Raw genomic sequence first — 18,886 nt, forward strand, 5'->3', positions numbered from 1 at the left:
CTCCCAGACTGGTTTGTATGGTCTGTTCGCCCATAGTATTCTGATATGAAATAATACCTTGTTCTTCCCCAAACAGAGCACAGTAAGACTCTGAAAGTGACGATAGGAAGCCTTCCTGCCAGACCGGTGCTGACTGGGACCCTCACCATACCGTGTCACATCAGGTACCACTCTCCATCCGAGGTCCTCAGCGTTGGGCGCCAAGCAGTGCTGGCAACTCCTAGAATAAAATGGAGCTTCATCTCCAATGGGAAGGAGGAGGAGATACTGGTGGCACGGGGCCGGAAAGTTAAGATCAGTGAGGGCTACCGGGCCCGTGCCTTGATGCCACACTACGCCGAGTCGGGCAACGACGCCACTTTAATCATAAACAGCCTAATAACTAACGACTCAGGGATCTACCGATGCCATGTACAGCACGGTATAGAAGACGACTACGATATGCTGGAGGTTAAAGTAAAAGGTAAAGTCTCTTGAAAGGCTTAATATGATAAAAAAGTTCATTCAAAATTAACTTTCATTATGACTTTGTGTTGTACAGCTCAGGTAACTCAATCACCTATTCCCCTTGTACCCCCTACTGTAAAGTATAAGGATATTAGCAGTCACTGAGACCATATAAAGGCACAAGGCTGCAGGCTGAGTTATACAGGGAACTCTGAGTATCACTCATGTATTATAAGGGATAATGTACCCCCTACTGTAAATGATAAGGATATTAGCAGTCACTGAGGGGTTCTGTGCCCATATAAAGGCACAAGGCTGCAGGCTGAGTTATACAGGGAACTCTGAGTATCACTCATGTATTATAAGGGATAATGTACCCCCTACTGTAAATGATAAGGATATTAGCAGTCACTGAGGGGTTCTGTGCCCATATAAAGGCACAAGGCTGCAGGCTGAGTTATACAGGGAACTCTGAGTATCACTCATGTATTATAAGGGATAATGTACCCCCTACTGTAAATGATAAGGATATTAGCAGTCACTGAGGGGTTCTGTGCCCATATAAAGGCACAAGGCTGCAGGCTGAGTTATACAGGGAACTCTGAGTATCACTCATGTATTATAAGGGATAATGTACCCCCTACTGTAAATGATAAGGATATTAGCAGTCACTGAGGGGTTCTGTGCCCATATAAAGGCACAAGGCTGCAGGCTGAGTTATACAGGGAACTCTGAGTATCACTCATGTATTATAAGGGATAATGTACCCCCTACTGTAAATGATAAGGATATTAGCAGTCACTGAGGGGTTCTGTGCCCATATAAAGGCACAAGGCTGCAGGCTGAGTTATACAGGGAACTCTGAATATCACTCATGTATTATAAGGGATAATGTACCCCCTACTGTAAATGATAAGGATATTAGCAGTCACTGAGGGGTTCTGTGCCCATATAAAGGCACAAGGCTGCAGGCTGAGTTATACAGGGAACTCTGAGTATCACTCATGTATTATAAGGGATACTGTAACCCCTACTGTAAATGATAAGGATATTAGCAGTCACTGAGGGGTTCTGTGACCATAGTTGAGTTACAAATGGAACTGTGCACATCACTCATGTATTAAAAGGGATAATGTACCCAGAACAGTACATTATAAGGGCATTAGGACTGCAGGTTTGAGTATAACCTTGTAACATTTAGTAATGGGTTATCATTCATTAAAAGAAAAAGTGACTTTACAACTGTCCAACTGGCCCTTATTAAGGGATTCAGTGACAGCTTATAAGAGAGCCCAGTGGGCTCATATCTGAACTTGACCCACTACAAATGTATTGGAAACATTTGGGAGAAAAGAACTCTATAAATGATTATTTATCATATACATTCAAATGTTTATTTTTTAATGGTTTTAACCTTTCCTCTGTAGGGGTTGTGTTCCTGTATCGGGAGGGAACTGCACGCTACGCTTATACTTTCTCTATGGCGCAGGAAGCATGCAACAGAATTAGGGCGAGCATTGCCACGCCGGAACAGCTTCTGGCTGCTTATCATAGTGGCTACGAACAGTGTGATGCTGGGTGGATTTCAGACCAGACTGTCAGGTAATGTCAACTTTAATGATGATAGAACTTATATATGTATCTATATTAGGGCAGGGAAAGGGACATATAAGGGAAACTGAGATAGAATCAAGTGACTGGACTGTTCTAGGAGATATACAAAGAGGAAAGTGGCTGTACATTTTTGTCAGTATTATAATAAATAAGATATTTGAAATTGTTATTTAGAGATTAGCATGGAGACCCCAAATTGTGGTTTTCACCCAATGTATCCATGAAGGGTTCTTTCCGCCATGATTAGAATCATTCCCATTAGGCTGTGTCTGCTCCATTCAGATACCCAATCCAGATTCCAAGAGAAGGATGCTATGGCGACATGGATGGGTTCCCTGGAGTGCGGAATTATGGGGTGCTGGATCCAGATGACATGTATGATGTGTACTGCTATGTTGAAGAACTGAATGGTAATTTCTCCTTATATTATAAAGTTAAGTTAGATATCATTACTTCTATCCCAAACATATCCCGCAGCGCTGTACAATAAGTGGGTTACATACATTGGGCATACAGAGTAACATATAAAGCAACCAATAACCGATACAAGAGGGGAAGGGAGCCCTGCCCAAAAGAGCTTACAATCTACATTATTATTATTAACATTTATTTATAAAGCGCCAACATATCCCGCAGCGCTGTACAATAAGTGGGTTCATACATTGGACATACAGAGTAACATATAAAGCAATCAGTAACCGATACAAGAGGTGAAGAGGGCCCTGCCCAAAAGAGCTTACAATCTACATTATTTTTATTAACATTTATTTATAAAGCGCCAACATATCCCGCAGAGCTGTACAATAAGTGGGTTCCATACATTGGGCATACAGAGTAACATATAAAGCAATCAGTAACCGATACAAGAGGTGAAGAGAGCCCTGCCCAAAAGAGCTTACACTCTACATTATTATTATCATTTATTTATAAAGCGCCAACATATCCCGCAGCGCTGTACAATAAGTGGGTTACATACATTGGGCATACAGAGTAACATATAAAGCAACCAATAACCGATACGAGAGGGGAAGAGAGCCCTGCCCAAAAGAGCTTACACTCTACAAGAAGTCTTCATCAAAGAACCAGAAATGTCCTCCTTCTCTTCTGCTACACTGAAATACCTCCTGTCCCAAGTCTGTATGGTAGAATGGGGCCTCCAACCAACATTGACTGTAACCCACGGCAGCCAAAGATTACTATCATTATTCTACATGTGGATGACTGCCCCAAGCTATCAGGCAATTGGTTGCAGTTGGTTACTGCAATGTGTCCATGTGAAACTGCAACTGCATTGGTGGAATTTTCTTCCCCAGGGTTTCAGGGTCTTTATGCACTTAGCCAACTTTTGCCTAGTCATAGACCCAATGGAAAATTGCCCCCCATTTATGCAGCTAGCATCTCAAGATGATTTGTAAATGAGGCCCAGGTGGTTGGATGAACTTCTTATTATGCTCTTTGACTTTAAATAAGGTTCTATGTTTTTTCTTCTTCCAGGTGAAGTGTTTTTGAGTTCGACGCCTGATAAATTTACCCTGCATGAAGCAAAGGACTATTGCAAAAGGCTGGGCACAAGCATTGCAACCACAGGGCAACTCTATGCTGCGTGGAGCCAGGGATACGATCAGTGTAACCCAGGGTGGCTCTCAGATGGAAGTGTGAGGTATCCAATTGTCACACCCAGGGAAAGGTGCGGGGGCAATTCTCCTGGTGTTAAAACGCTATTTCTGTTCCGTAATCAGACGGGATTTCCAGACTCCATGGCCAAATATGATGTTTACTGCTTCAGAGGTAAAGCCTATCAGATACTTACATGAACAATCACCATTTTTTTAAATGTCATTATAGATATCTTAATGGTCAGCTTGAAAAATGTTTGCGCTATGTTAGGTTTGACTTGATAACATTGGTCAAATTTATTGACCAATGACTTATCTATTCATGACTCGGACTGAACCTGAGATGTTTTGCAGATAAGAGCCGACTTGCACCACAAAATCTGGAAGATGGTCAACCTGCTCCAGCTGAGAAGGTCCAGAATGTTATCACTTTAACTGAAAGCTTTCAGGAGTTAACCTTCCCTAAAGGCAATGCTGAAAATGAAGCTCAGGGCTCTGTGGACTCCATACCACTTAACAAAACAAAGATGGCCGACAGTCAACAGGAACCAGAAGAGCTGAGGGAAACCATTACCAGGGAGCAAGAATCAGTTCTTCAAGAGTCAACACCAACTGTAAAGAGTTCCACCAGCAACTCATTTGTATCGTATCCTCCTGGGGATGTAGAGCAAGACAAAGAAGATGGCAAGGAGGAGGAAATAGCAAAGGAAGATGCTAGTTTTACCCAAGAAACCTCAGGTAACATGTCAATGACTGTGCCCTAGGGCTTGGTTGTATAGTGTTAGGCAATAACTGTACCATCACTTTCCCCCTTTGTCTCGCTCCTTGCATGATGCTCATATCTAGTGATTAGTGATGAGCGAATCTGTTCCGTTTCGGTTCGCCAAAAGATTTGTGAATCATTCAAAAGATCAGCGAAACAGCGAAAAATTTGTGAAAAGGCGAAAATGTCATGCGGCAAAAAAAATTGTCACCCGTGGCTATTATTTTGTTGCCCACGCCTATTATTTTGTCACCCGCGACTATTCTTTCTGACGCTGGCGACAATTTTTGGACGTGCAGCAAATTTTTCCGTGGCAAATTTTTTCATCTGTTTCGTGAAACAATCCACCAATGGCGAAGCACGGAATTTCGCCGCGAATCCATGCTTGGCGAAACATTTCGCCCATCACTACTAGTGATACCATTCCCTCCAGGGTCGGACTGGGGGGTGAAGGGCCCACCGGGGCTCCCGCCCCAGGGGCCCTGCAGGTGTCCCCTAACACCCCCCCCGCAGGGGCCCCCCTACCCCACTTGAAGGGCCCCCCACCCGACGTCCTACCCTGAGTGCGTAAATTTAACGTGTCAGGGGAGGAACAGTCGGGCAGGGGGATTGCTGCAAGAGGCAGGTCTGGGCCGCCGGGGCCCACCAGGATTTTTCCCAGTGTCCCGGTGGCCCAGTCTGACCCTGATTCCCTCTATGGGGATAATAAAAGCAAAACAATATATTACCATTTCACCCTATTCCCCTTGTCTCTGCCCCTTGTTTTCCAACCATGCATTTGAAGCAGTTCCTTTACCCTTAACTCACAATGTTATAAAGGCAAATGGTGCTGATGGATAGACCTATTAAAATCTTATACCTTTGCATTCAAGCCATAATGCAGTTTATATATGAGTTTGAACTAACTCATAGCTTCTACGAGGGCTGTAAACGGATTAGAAATCGAAAAGATCTGCAGCTGAAACGTCTTGCTAACATATGTTGCATTATTTTTATCTGGCAGAGACCAAGGCTGCGTTCATCCCACAGAACAAATCTGTCTCCTCTCTCCTAGAGACGACAAGAAGCACGTTGGAGGAAAGTGTCGATATCCCTACGCAGTCGGTTCCAGGTGACTCCGCCACAAAAGTAGTCCTTGTAAATATAGATGCGGAAAATGATTACTTTTATGACAATATCACCAACTTGCCAGATGAATTTGACTCAGAGGAGTCGGGAACATTAAGCCAAACAGTTCATACCCCTACCCAGTCACCAAAGAAAAGTCCTGAAACTGAACAAGTTCTGATTAAGGAGAGCGAGGATGTTTATAATATCTCAGTGTATGCTACTCGGCAATCTGAAGCTTCTCCTGTTCCAACTGACCCGACGCATTCTGCTTATGTTACCAGTTTGGATAACAAAGATGGCGGTAATCCTTTACCGCATTCCACAGGCGATATAGATGATACAAGTTCTGGAGTGTTTCCTACTTTAGTTACACCTGGAGAACTTTCCATAAGTAGCTCTGACGCTGGAGCACAGGTTTTTGAAGCATCTGGACATGGGGATAGTTTGTTTACAGAAGATCTAAATGCCAGTCCAAAACCCTTTGTGGGTTTATTGAAACAGCTTGTTACCAGCGAGTTGCCTGTATCAACACAACCTCCCATGTATTCTGTGGGCACCAGGCTAGATCAGTCTACGGATGCACAAACTAATATGCTCACAACCCAAGTAGATTTAGCAATGGAAACCAGTGGTCAGAGCAACTCACAAGCCACTTGGGAGGAAGCAAGTGGGGACGGCTCTGGTTCCTTATGGACTGAGTCAAGTGGACAAACTACAAACAACACACAAGATGCCTCCATTAACACAGCCGAGCACTCAGGAAACCCAACTAGCCATCCTGAAATAACACAAAGTGTGGCCCATTCTACAAAGACCTTTGGAAAGAACCCAGTTGATATACAGGGTAACCAAGAGACTGCAACAGTACAAATATCTCACCTAATAAGTTCTTCCATTATCTCAACAGAAAGGCAAGAAAATATCATCGAGAACGGCCTTTCTTCAACAGCCTTACCAAACATGGAAGAAAGTTCCGAAGAACCTAGTTCAGGGGAAGCTACGACTGCATCACCAGTTCATTATGTTCCTCTCAGGTATACTCTATCGCCACCACCTACTGATAATTCCGAGGATTCCACCACTCATATTCAGGAGAAGACAGCCCACCCAAATGTGTCTATGAGTACAACCAACCCGCCACCTGCTATACCAACAGAGAGAGCCATTCTGGGAGCCTCAATAAATCTGTCAGGTAACCTTCATATCTGCACGACTGTCCTCCTTTCATTGGCCATCTACATAAATACCTTGCACTGAATATTCCTCTTCTTCTGTGCTTTCCTATCTCACTATTCCATTAGAATCAGGAAACTCAAACGTATTTCGGCCGCGCAACTTCTCAAACCCGTTCAGGCTGCTCACGCAGTGCACATTGGGCTTTTTTTTTTTTCTTTTACTTCTATGAAGTAATTTTTTATGAACGTTTCCATGAAAAATAAAGCAAATGAAAAGGTTTTTTTTTAGAATTAAAGCAGTTACGTTAAGGTCTATAATCTTTATTTTTCTGCCCTTTCTCTGTGTGTTCTTTGTGTCTTTGTCTGCCTCAATCTTCTCTTTGTTGCCTCAACTTTTACACTAACTGCTTCATTTTATCATATATACAAATGTAGTGTAGTAGATAAGTAACAAAAAGCATATTACCCCTTACAAAAGTCACAAAATGGCTCCCCTTAGTGCTTATGTTCTGTCCTTACTGCCAACCTTGGCAATATCCTTTTAATGGGAAACAGCTCTTAGTACAAGTTGCCCCAGGGACTCGTCCCATTGCCATCTTGGAGTCAGGAAGGAGTTTTTCCCCTCTGGGGCAAATTAGAGAGGCTTCAGATGGGGTTTTTGCCTTCCTCTGGATCAACTAGCAGTTAGGCAGGTTATATATAGGCATTATGGTGATGGACGTATGTCTTTTTTCAACCTAACTTACTATGTTACTATGTAATGTAAGCTATACAGTTCGATCAAATTCGCTCTATATATACCCATGGGGGTACAGCTGGAATGGGCTTTTAATATTTAAATGAAAAACCTTTTGTGAAAAGGCTAGAAGACTCCCTGCCTCCAACTTTTCCGCTCGTTAGGCATCCTCCTTCATTAGTGTTCTTCTTCCTCCTTTGAAATAATGGTGTTTAAGTCCAGCTCACTACTTAAATTTCATACTCTTCGCCTGGAAATCATTTTCACAAATCATTCTGAAGATGGCCCTTCTATGGTGGTCACAAAGTAGTCATTGGGAGGGGGCAGCCAGGTTAGAATGGGGTAAACAATCATTTGCTGTCCTAGATAATAATGGAGCTAGAGTAAGACCACTGTTCCAACACTTTTTCGAATATCTGTAAAGGTGGCCATACACCTTCAGATCCACTCGCTTGGTGAAGTCACGAAGTGAGCGGATCTTCTACTGATATCTCCCACCTATGGGTGGGCGATATCGGGAGAATCCAGGCTAATTCGATTGTTTGGCCCTGGGGCCACATCAACAAGCCAATGCGGTCCCCAATCCGACTAGGTTTTTTAACCTGCCCGATCGATATCTGCCCGATTTCAGGCCAGATATTGGTCGGGCAGGCCCGTCAGTAGTGCCCATACACGGGCCGATTAGCTGCTAGAATCGGCCTGTATATGGGGACATTAAGATCACAGTTCCAACAGTTTTTCGATTATCTGTAACCTTGCCAAGAGTTAATAAAGGGTTTGACCAGATAATGGACTCAATGGGGGGGGGGGGCGCACAAAATCCACAAAATCTGAAAACAACTGGTGTTACATTGTGTGACTATTGGAATAAAAAGTGGTAGAAACAGTGGAGCAGAATAGATTACTCATAGTATACTAATAGAATACTCAGAATCAAGTGCTGGACTACAAAACTTCTACAGGGTGAAGGCCAGATCTTCTTAATACCAAGATGTAGACCAGACTAGAAGATACTAATGACCCCTTAAGTAGTGGGTTTTTTTTACATTTTGGCCCCTTTTGTGGTCCAACATTTGCTCAAGCTCCCCTTCGCAGATCACAAGATATAAGATACATGAAAATATTGCTGTGTCAGAGAAGAGCAGTACTGTAAGTGTTCCACCAGCAGGCCCGGACTGGCAACCTGTTGATTCTGGCAAATGCCAGAGGGGCTGCCGTAAGATGCCATAGACGGCCATTATTAAGTGGGCTGGGCGGAGGCTGTTTTGACCTCTGTTTCCTTAAAAAGCCGGGACCTTTTTTGAATCCCAGTCCAGACCTGACCTCCATTCTAGAAAGGCAAATAGACATTTTCCCCATATCTCAACTCAGCTTCAGGCTTAACCCCCCCGGCCACTGCTCGGTGGCCATCAATGGGGAGCCTTTCCTTGAGTGTGTTCTTTAGACAGAAACAAGAATTTATGAATAGTTTCATTCCCTGAAACAAGAGAGTTTTATTTATTCACTACAATAACAGGATACTCTTTCCCTTAGTTTAGAGTCAGCTTAATAACTTTCCCTTTGCATTAAACAATAAAATTGGCCATTAACACCTTTTTTGTAGACCCATAACATAGTGGGACTAATTTATCAACACTGGGCAAATTTGCCCATGGGCAGTAACCCATAGCAACCAATCAACCAATCTGCAGGTAGAACAATGAAAGTAACAATTTGATTGGTTGCTATGGGTTACTGCCCACGGGCAAATTGGCCCAGTGTTAATAAATGAGCCCCAGTGTCTTCTGAGACACTTGGTCTTTACTCTAGTAAATGGACAGAACTGGGGACTTTATGTTACTATTTAGTTTAAAGGCCTTATGTACCGATCAGAAAAGAGATAAGCCCATTTGGATTGGATGGGGGGATGGAATGGGATATCTGGGCCTGCCCACTCAGTTACCCCAAAGCGATTCCTATGATCCCCTACACAACAACATATTGTCAGCCTGGGGAATGTTTTAGTCTGTTGCACATTGTGAGCAAATCAGTAGCTTCCCTCTATGCCTTGTGTTGTAGATGTCTGCTACCCAAACCCTTGTGGAAATGGAGGGACTTGCATTGATGAAGAGGACGAAGACTTCCGCTGCCTGTGTTTGCCAGGTTATACTGGGAAAATCTGTGAAATAAGTGAGTGTACAGAGAACCTATAGAAAGTCCGACTTGGCGTTGACACCACAGCTATGGCCCATGGGTGGGACCACACTATATACTCCATGTCAGATGGAGGTCAATCGGTGATAGATGGGATGCCATAATAATTTTTATTATAATAATGGAGAGAAATGGGCAGGGGATTAGGAAATTTGCCATTTTATAATAGTTTGGTAACTCTCTATAGGCTTGCTCATACACCAAACCATCTGACTATTCCAGCATAGGTGTCCCCCTCTGCTAAATGGTTCTTAGCCATAGCCAAAGATACCATTAAACTTTGGAGAATATAGCAATACCTGTATATATGCAACTGGGGCAGATGCAATACCTTCTGGCCACTTCAACTTCTTAAAAAGAACTGTATGGACCATGTCTTTCATGGCATAACAGTCTATCTGGACATAGCATACAGATATGGGTTGGCAACTAGAATGCAAGGAGCTCCAAGTCTTGGCTTTTGAAGTGGATCCTCACACAACTATTCAAAAAGCTTTGCATTTTCAACTGCTTCTTGGATCACTGACCTAAGCAACCTGGCAATGGACTCAAAGCCCAAGTCCAACATCATTCATGTCCTAAATACCCTTCATGTCCTACCCCTATGCAAGTGTCCTGCCCTATATACAAGTTATTTATGTAGAAGGGCCTATAATAGCCTTCAGTAGAAGTGTCTTCAGTGGTGCAGTGTTGACTTCACCCCAATGTTACTCACCTTTCCACTGCCACCCCCAGACCACACTCACATATAATGGTTTTACTATTACATGGCTTTTAAGCAACCAGACCTCTGTTCACCACCCATTGGTTTTTTTGTCCATTGGTAGACCACAGGTGGTTGAAAAACCTGCCCTGCTAGTTTTCAGTTATGTGTAAACACCACAAAGCTTAGGGACAGGGGCAAATCAAGGGTAATGGAAGATAAGTGGCCCAGAATTGTTTATTTGTATAAACCATTTGTCCTCCCTGTATACGCCCTAACAATTGGGCACTATTTTCAACCTGCCAAAGGGTGGATGAAGGACCAGTTGCTGTAAAGGTCCTTAGAAACCAATATAATATTGAACCACCACAGCCCCTGTCTATTTATGCAATTAGGCAACATATTAAGAAATATCAACCATACAATTAAGTCTACATTGGAGCCATCAACCATCCCCTAGCACTCTATGCCAGTAGAGCAAGGCAAACTGACCTTTCACCCCCCCCAACCAAAAAGACCACAAGCTACCAATGACCTTTTGGCAATCTTCATGACCAAAAGGAATTTTGCCCCAAGGGCTGTTACCTTGCCCTCATAGCTGTTTCGGTAATGGGGATCCCTGTGCAAGTTCAAGTTTTTGGCATCTTGGCACTCGTTCAAAAGAGGGTATTAATTTAAACCATTAGAAGCACCTTCTTGGGGAAAAGTGATGTTATATGACAATGCATTACCTATATACTGTACCTATAGCATTCTGTTGTATAAGGCATATGTATTGTATAAGGCTTGGTACAGGAGCCCAAGAGTAGACTAAAGAGCCGGGGGTTCCATTCTCCACATGATCTAATGTCCCTATCTCTTGCCTAGATGTAGAGAAGTGCTTGGGTGACTGGGATTCGTTCCAGGGATTCTGCTACAGACATTTCCATGAAAGACGAAGCTGGGAAGAGGCAGAGACCTTCTGCCGAGACGCTGGAGGGCACCTAACCAGTATTATGACCCCCGAAGAACAAGAGTTTCTCAACAGTAAGTGTTTATTATAAAAAAAGTGGTTCATGTGATGGAGTATCAGGATTTCACTTGAACCACTCTTGGTTGGGGGAGCAGGGAGAGTTATACCACGGAAAGCTGAAATTTAGGTTGTGTGGCACAGTATGTAATCTACTTACCTAATTCACTGTGAGATCTTGACCATTTTTATTGGGCCCCATTTTGACATTCAACATTCACTTAGATCATGGAAAGGTTACAGATAAATAATAGACTGCTCTATCAGCCAAGAATATCCAGAACAGCAAATACCTGTTGATCACATATGTCATCCTAAATGGGCCTCAGGTTGGACTTCCAGGTGTATCCATTCTACCCAAATCTCACCCTACCCAGCACTGCTCTGGGCAATACAGTCCATACATACGCATGAATCAAACAACTACAGCACCGCTGGCTTTGCAGTAGGCTGGCTGGACTGGCTGTCCTTCTGAATCTACCACCCAAGGCAAAGGCCTTCAGTTGCCTATATAAAGAATATGGCCCTGCCAGCAAGTCTAGCAACCCATAGCAACCAATCATATATTGGCTTTTAAACCGGTTGCCAGTAAATGCAACCTTGGTTGCTATGGGTTACAAGGTCTGTACTTATTATTATCTTCCCAGAACTACAGCAGCAATTGCTGCTTGTGCAGATTTTATGAGGGTCTCAGAGACCACCCCTTACCCTAGCTTCTTACCAAAGTCTTGTACTTACCCACTATTAGCTTCCCTTATCCAAAACCAGCAGTTCCTAGGTATCCTGTTTACAGTGGGTTTATTGTCATTCTGTATCCAAATTTACAGTGACAGGTCCAGCAATTGCTCTAATGAATGTTCTCGAGCTGCAGGGACTGTATGCAGTAAGTACATCTGCACTGCAGCGCGGAGCCTCTATAGCAGCGAGGCTGTTCCACTTGGATGCACAGACACCGGCTGAGTTGCATTTATACAGGTCTTTCCTTTACTGGCTGTTTGGTTTAGCACCAAAGCTGAATTTATAGGGGTATAAGCTGGGGCAATCACTGCACAGAGCAAACGAACCCCCTGCATTTATTTAATTGGGAAAGAGTTGGAACTATGGGACAGTGTGTAGTAAGTCAAGTGCCTATAGGGTAGAGGCCCCCAACCGTTCTTACTCATGAGCAACAGTCAAATGTAAAAAGACTTGGGGACCAACACAAGCACCATAAAAGTTCATGGAGGTGCCAAATAAGGGCTGTGATTGGCTATTAGAGGCCTCTATGCACCCTATCAGCTTACAGGGGGCTTTATTTGGTAGGAAATCTTGTTTTTATTCAACCAAAACTTGCCCCCAAGTCAGGAATTCAAAAATAACTCCCTGGTTTGGGGGCACTGAGAGCAACATCCAAGGGGTTGGGGAGCAACATGTTGCCCTGAGCCACTGGTTGGGGATCCCTGCTGTAGGGGCTGAGGGTATATCATTAATATATCTAAAAAAAAGTTTTCTTTATGGCGTATGGCTGTTGTGCTGATTGCCATGGTCAGATGCCCAGTATAGTTTAGGGTTCCTCCAGAGTTGCCCTCTTTCTCCTGGACTTAGATAATAAGTTAATGTGTAGCAGCCAAGATATCAACAATAAAGGAGGGCTGTAGTAATGGAACCCATTAGTACAAACTGGGAGGACCATCCCTACCTTGGAGAGCCATAAAGCATCTTTGTTCCATAACAGGAATTAAAGTGACGTGCCACTAGCTTTACTTGCCCTTTAAACAATTAAACATACACTTTGTGACTTTTATAGGGTTTCAGATACAGGGGACCCAGAACAAAAGCTTTATGTGCCCTAAAAAAGCAGCAGATTCAAGATTTATTCCCCTATTGCCATAGATCGCCTTCCCCAACCTCCTCTGTATTCTGATTTGCCCTCTCCCTGCAGACAAGTACAACGACTATCAATGGACGGGGCTGAACGACAGGACCATAGAAGGGGACTTCCAGTGGTCGGATGGGAACCCCCTGGTAAGACTTTGCTAGATCATCATTAACAGCAAAAGTGGGGGTGGCTTATGCTCAAACATGGCTTTATGGGTAATTATGGCTATAATAGTAGCCAAAAGTGGAAACCAAGTATGGCATGTTACTGCCAGCGGCGCTTGAACAGAATCAGTCGATCACTAACAAGATAAGGTGGGATCTTGTCACTGACTTGAGTGAGGCACACATACATGCTAGGCCCCATCAGCCAATGAATGGGCAGAGTTCTGCCTTTTGCTCCCACACTACTTCCTGTTACAGTTAGAGCTGCATCACTTCCTGTCAGCTGATCTCTGAGGGAGCACCCAGCCCATCACTAAATGGCGGCTCAAGGGAAAGGGTGTAACAGGTCACTGAATATGATATAAACTCTGTTTGGTCCGTTCTGGGGTTGTTTTTTTTTTAATATATCTTGGAATTAAAGCAAATTGCGTTTTCCCCCCTTGTTGTTATTAGCTGTATGAGAATTGGGCCCACGGGCAGCCGGACAGCTATTTCCTCTCCGGAGAGAACTGTGTGGTGATGGTGGGACACAATGAGGGCAAATGGAGCGATGTCCCGTGTAATTACCACCTCCCATTCGTCTGCAAAATGGGACTAGGTAAGAGCAAAAGAAAAACCAGAATTTTAGTACTTAGCCTGTAGGTAAAACCAGTTAAAACAACAAGTTAAGAGACATTCACACTTAAGACCACCCAATACACACACTATAGCACAGTGATTCTAGCATTAATGGAACAGTGGCCCCAGCACTTTATGACACCGTGGCCCCGCTTTTTTGACATAGAAGTTCTAGCTTTTTATGACACAGTGGTTCTAGCATTTATATAACACAATGGCCCCAGCACTATATGACACAGTGGTTCTACCATGTTATGACCCAGTGATTCTAGTATTTTATAACATAGTGGCCCCAGCATTTTATAACATAGTGCCCCCAGCATGCTATGAAACAGTGGCCCCAGCACTATATGGCACACTGGCCCCAGCACTATATGACACAGTGGTTCTAGCATTTCATGACACAGTAATGGAATTACCCACTGAGTTAGCCAACAGGAGGCAATGTGCTGGATGACTACTAATGAACATATGAAGGCATAACAAAAGATTTAATAAAGAAAAACTTAACTGAACACAGACTTTAGCAGAAATGTGTAAGGAACAGGCAGAAAACAACGTTCAAGCACAGGGTCAGGGCAGGCAGCAAAGGCAGGCAAAAGTCAGGGCAGGCAGCAAAGGCAGGCAGAAGTCAGGGCAGGCAGCAAAGGCAGGCAAAAGTCAGGGCAGGCAGCAAAGGCAGGCAGAAGTCAGGGCAGGCAGCAAAGGCAGGCAAAAGTCAGGGCAGGCAGCAAAGGCAGGCAGAAGTCAGGGCAGGCAGCAAAGGCAGGCAAAAGTCAGGGCAGGCAGCAAAGGCAGGCAGAAGTCAGGGCAGGCAGCAAAGGCAGGCAGAAGTCAGGGCAGGCAGCAAAGGCAGGCAAAAGTCAGGGCAGGCAGCAAAGGCAGGCAAAAGTCAGGGCAGGCAGCAAAGGCAGGCAGAAGTCAGGGCAGGCAGCAAAGGCAGGCAAAAGTCAGGGCAGGCAGCAAAGGCAGGCAGAAGTCAGGGCAGGCAGCAAAGGCAGGCAGTAGTCAGGGCAGGCAGACAAGTAGTATCCAAATATTAGGCCAATGTCAAATGTCAGAACATGGGGACAAGGGCAGGGCAGGAACAGACAGGATTCTGATGCAAGGTTTTAAAGATACAGGACAACAAGATCCAGCACCAGGGTATGGGAGAGGCAGGATTACCTAGACCTTTAATTGGCTATTGCCTCAAGCTGGATCACAGGTGGTTAGCAGGGAACACAGACAGGGGGAAAATTAGATGCTATTATCCTCCAGGCCAAAACCACAATGTCTACTGTGGCCCAGACCAGGGAGTTCCTAACTTGTGACACAGTGGCCTCATCTTCTTAAGACACAGCAGTTCTAGCATTTAATGAAAAAGTGGCCCCAGAATTTTATGACACAGTTGCCCTAACATTTTATGACACAGTGGTTCTAGCATTTCATGGTACAATGAACCCAGAATTTTATGGCACAGTGGCCCCAGCAATTCATGACAAAATGGCCTCATCATTCCATGACACAGTGGCCCCAGCAGGACACAGGGACCTGAGCAGCAGAAGACAAAGGCTATGAATGAATAAAGTAGAGAAACAGAAAACAGAAGTATAAGTTGGTATAGAGAGAAGCATTTACTGTTAACAAAAAAGTGAATAAAGCCAAAAGGGAAAAGTAGTCGTGGAAGAAATCAAAAAATGGTTCTTACTCTTAGTTTCATGTTAAATTTCATTGTCAGGGTCTTGAGTCTTCGCTGTCTTATAGGCTAGAAATCTTATATAATCTTGTATGTATAATATTTGTGCCCAATGAACTGCAAAATCATTAACGTTAACTCTCTTCCAGTCTCCTGCGGCCCTCCCCCAGAGCTATCCAATGCCACCATGTACGGGCGGCCAAAATCAACCTATCAGATCAATTCGGTGGTGGGATACCGTTGCCAGGAAGGTTTTCTTCAGAGGAACTCCCCAATCATTAGGTGCCAAGCGGATGGGTTTTGGGAGGAACCCCAACTCAGCTGCATCTCCAGTGAGTAGAAACCAACCTTGGTCTTATCAAACATCATGGGAGGGAACAAGAGCAAATGATAATTGTTGTTTGAAGGTGTTGGACTTGATACAACAGAAATACTGAGATAATATATAGAGTTTATGTTCCCTTTCCTTTCTTTTAACAGATGCCACATTTTAATATCCTGTGTCCTTCCAACCTTCTGAGATGTTTCCTACCTGGCCATAAGTAGCCCTTCTGAATATGTTTCCAGGACCCCACACAGCTGCAGGATAAGGTTCCAGACCAACAATGGGTTAAAAACAGACTTAATGGCACCAGAAGGGGGCAGCGGTTATTTCTGTGGACAAATCATTGCACAGACTGCAGCCAGATCCCACGTTACTGCAGCAAATGTTACTCAGCCCCCAATAAATGGATTTGTGCCAACAATGCTGCCGGGTCTCTTATATTTATATGATCATAGGGAGGAGGGAATTAAATAGAATCATTTGATATTCAGATTAACTGTAAAATTTTGCTTTTATAATATTAGTCTATAAATTATAGCATTATTATCATCCCTCTCTGACATCATAGAGTGTAACTGGCCTTCAGGCTGGGCCCCCTTAGCCCATAACAAGGTTACAGATATATAGAAACATTGGGGTAACAGTCACCCTGCTATAGTTCCAGGGGTACCCAGGGCACAAATAAGCACTCACCCCAAATCCCCCCCTAACTGGCCTTCAGGCTGGGCCCCCTTAGCCCATAACAAGGTTACAGATATATAGAAACATTGGGGTAACAGTCACCCTGCTATAGTTCCAGGGGTACCCAGGGCACAAATAAGAACCCACCCCAAATCCCCCCCTAACTGGCCTTCAGGCTGGGCCCCCTTAGCCCATAACAAGGTTACAGATATATAGAAACATTGGGGTAACAGTCACCCTGCCATAGTTCCAGGGGTACCCAGGGCACAAATAAGCACTCACCCCAAATCCCCCCCTAACTGGCCTTCAGGCTGGGCCCCCTTAGCCCATAACAAGGTTACAGATATATAGAAACATTGGGGTAACAGACACCCCGCTATAGTTCCAGGGGTACCCAGGGCACAAATAAGCACTCACCCCAAATCCCCCCCTAACTGGCCTTCAGGCTGGGCCCCCTTAGCCCATAACAAGGTTACAGATATATAGAAACATTGGGGTAACAGTCACCCTGCTATAGTTCCAGGGGTACCCAGGGCACAAATAAGCACTCACCCCAAATCCCCCCCTAACTGGCCTTCAGGCTGGGCCCCCTTAGCCCATAACAAGGTTACAGATATATAGAAACATTGGGGTAACAGTCACCCTGCTATAGTTCCAGGGGTACCCATGGCACAAATAAGCCCCCTTAGCCCATAACAAGGTTACAAGGTCCATAAATGTTATTCCCTCCTGTTATCTGCCCCCTTAGAACCTACTGTGCATTATGGGAATTACAAGAGTTCCCCAGTCATAATCATTAAGGATATTAGAAGTTAGTAAGGATCATTCTCAGGCTTTATATTGTAAGTTCATGGAACTCTTTAGTGACGTTTCTATAAACCACAGTAGGGGGGTAAATTACCCCCTTCATATCTTGGTGCTCTATATTAGCTCATAGGTATGTTTTTGTTTTTTTACCATGGGGCAAAATTGTATGATTACTATTTAGACTGCAAGCCATCGGGTCAGGTGTTTCTGTAGTGCGCTCCTATTGGTGCTTTGTATTACTTCTGCTGTAATTAGTGTTCTAACAATGACGATCATTATCATGGACAGATTATAAATGGACAAAAAGGACAATTCGAATGAATGTATTTCATATTTATCCTTGGACTATAGCCTGGGAGGCAGCGCCACCATGTGGACGAGACACATTAAAGTAGGCTGTTTGCCAAGACAACCACAGATGTCTAAAATATTCTCTTCTTGTGTGAAAGTGTTTGGGTCTCTCTCCTCTTCCTCCTTATTCGCCCACTTCCAATGACAACTGGGGAAAGGGTTTTTTTTGTTTTAATCAGATAAACTGTAATGAAGGGTTTTATCTGTCTGCAGCTGGTTACTCTGTAACAGTGACACCAAGTGGCCAAATGTGGTTAATGCACAAGTTCAAGCCAAAATGAGTAAAGCTGAGAAAATGGGGAGGTGAAAAAGCATAGAAGGGAAGAGAAAATAATAATATTAATATAACACTGAAATTAAAAAAGCCCTATATAAATCAATGAACTTTATCTAAGACTAGATTGATTAAAAAAAATGAAAAGCTGATTTTATTTCCATAGTCCCATATCTTCATTCAAAGAAAGGGTTACCTTTGCCAGTATATGTATACAGGGAACCTGTGCCCCAGGCATATTAGGGCTGGAAAAATAGTTGAAAATGAATTGCCTATTTTTATTTTAGTTGCCAAGTGCTGTAAGCCCCCACCCCATCCCCCCCGACAACAGTCCCAGTGGGCCCTATACACCCCAGTCCAACCTTGAACATACTTTCCCATATTCATTATTATATATCCTATTCTTTCCTATCCTAAGTTTCCTTCCTATCTTTTCTCATTCAGTTCAGTTTTGCTCCTCCTTATACTTTTTTAGTCTGTTCCCTTTTTGCCCCAAATGTCCCCCATCCACCATCTTCCATTTTCTCAAGGGCTTTTTGCATGCACCTTCACTTTCCCTGTGGGGAAGAGAGAAAATGAACAGGTGGGGCATGTAAAACGTTACCTGTAACCTGCCATGATGCCCTCCCAAGTGCCCCCCTTTGCCCCTATTTGTGGATGGCCAAGGCTGAAGATGGCAACTCTAGTTCCATCTATGTTAGTATGGATTTGGGGCAGGAAGACCATGGTGAATCCATTAGATACCCTACATTTACACCCTATTT

The 18,886-nt window shown here is 43.9% G+C and overlaps 1 protein-coding gene across 4 annotated transcripts in view; it reads left to right on the top strand.

Annotated features, from left to right (window-relative positions):
• bcan (brevican) overlaps positions 1–16,431 on the top strand; it is a 36,434-nt gene extending 20,003 nt beyond the window's left edge. For all 4 annotated transcript variants that reach the window (XM_004917356.3, XM_031891532.1, XM_004917357.4 and 1 more), the window contains exons 3-14: positions 77–463; positions 1,875–2,049; positions 2,344–2,471; positions 3,556–3,849; positions 4,032–4,415; positions 5,444–6,742; positions 9,520–9,630; positions 11,225–11,383; positions 13,288–13,370; positions 13,842–13,986; positions 15,834–16,016; positions 16,165–16,431. In XM_004917356.3, coding sequence (XP_004917413.2) covers positions 77–463; positions 1,875–2,049; positions 2,344–2,471; positions 3,556–3,849; positions 4,032–4,415; positions 5,444–6,742; positions 9,520–9,630; positions 11,225–11,383; positions 13,288–13,370; positions 13,842–13,986; positions 15,834–16,016; positions 16,165–16,178 — 3,362 coding nt within the window. In that variant the 3' untranslated portion in view covers positions 16,179–16,431. The remainder of the gene's footprint in view (positions 1–76; positions 464–1,874; positions 2,050–2,343; positions 2,472–3,555; positions 3,850–4,031; positions 4,416–5,443; positions 6,743–9,519; positions 9,631–11,224; positions 11,384–13,287; positions 13,371–13,841; positions 13,987–15,833; positions 16,017–16,164) is intronic.
• Positions 16,432–18,886: the final 2,455 nt, after the last annotated feature.

Source organism: Xenopus tropicalis, chromosome 8 (assembly GCF_000004195.4).
Source record: "Xenopus tropicalis strain Nigerian chromosome 8, UCB_Xtro_10.0, whole genome shotgun sequence".
Classification (NCBI taxonomy): Eukaryota; Metazoa; Chordata; class Amphibia; order Anura; family Pipidae; genus Xenopus; species Xenopus tropicalis.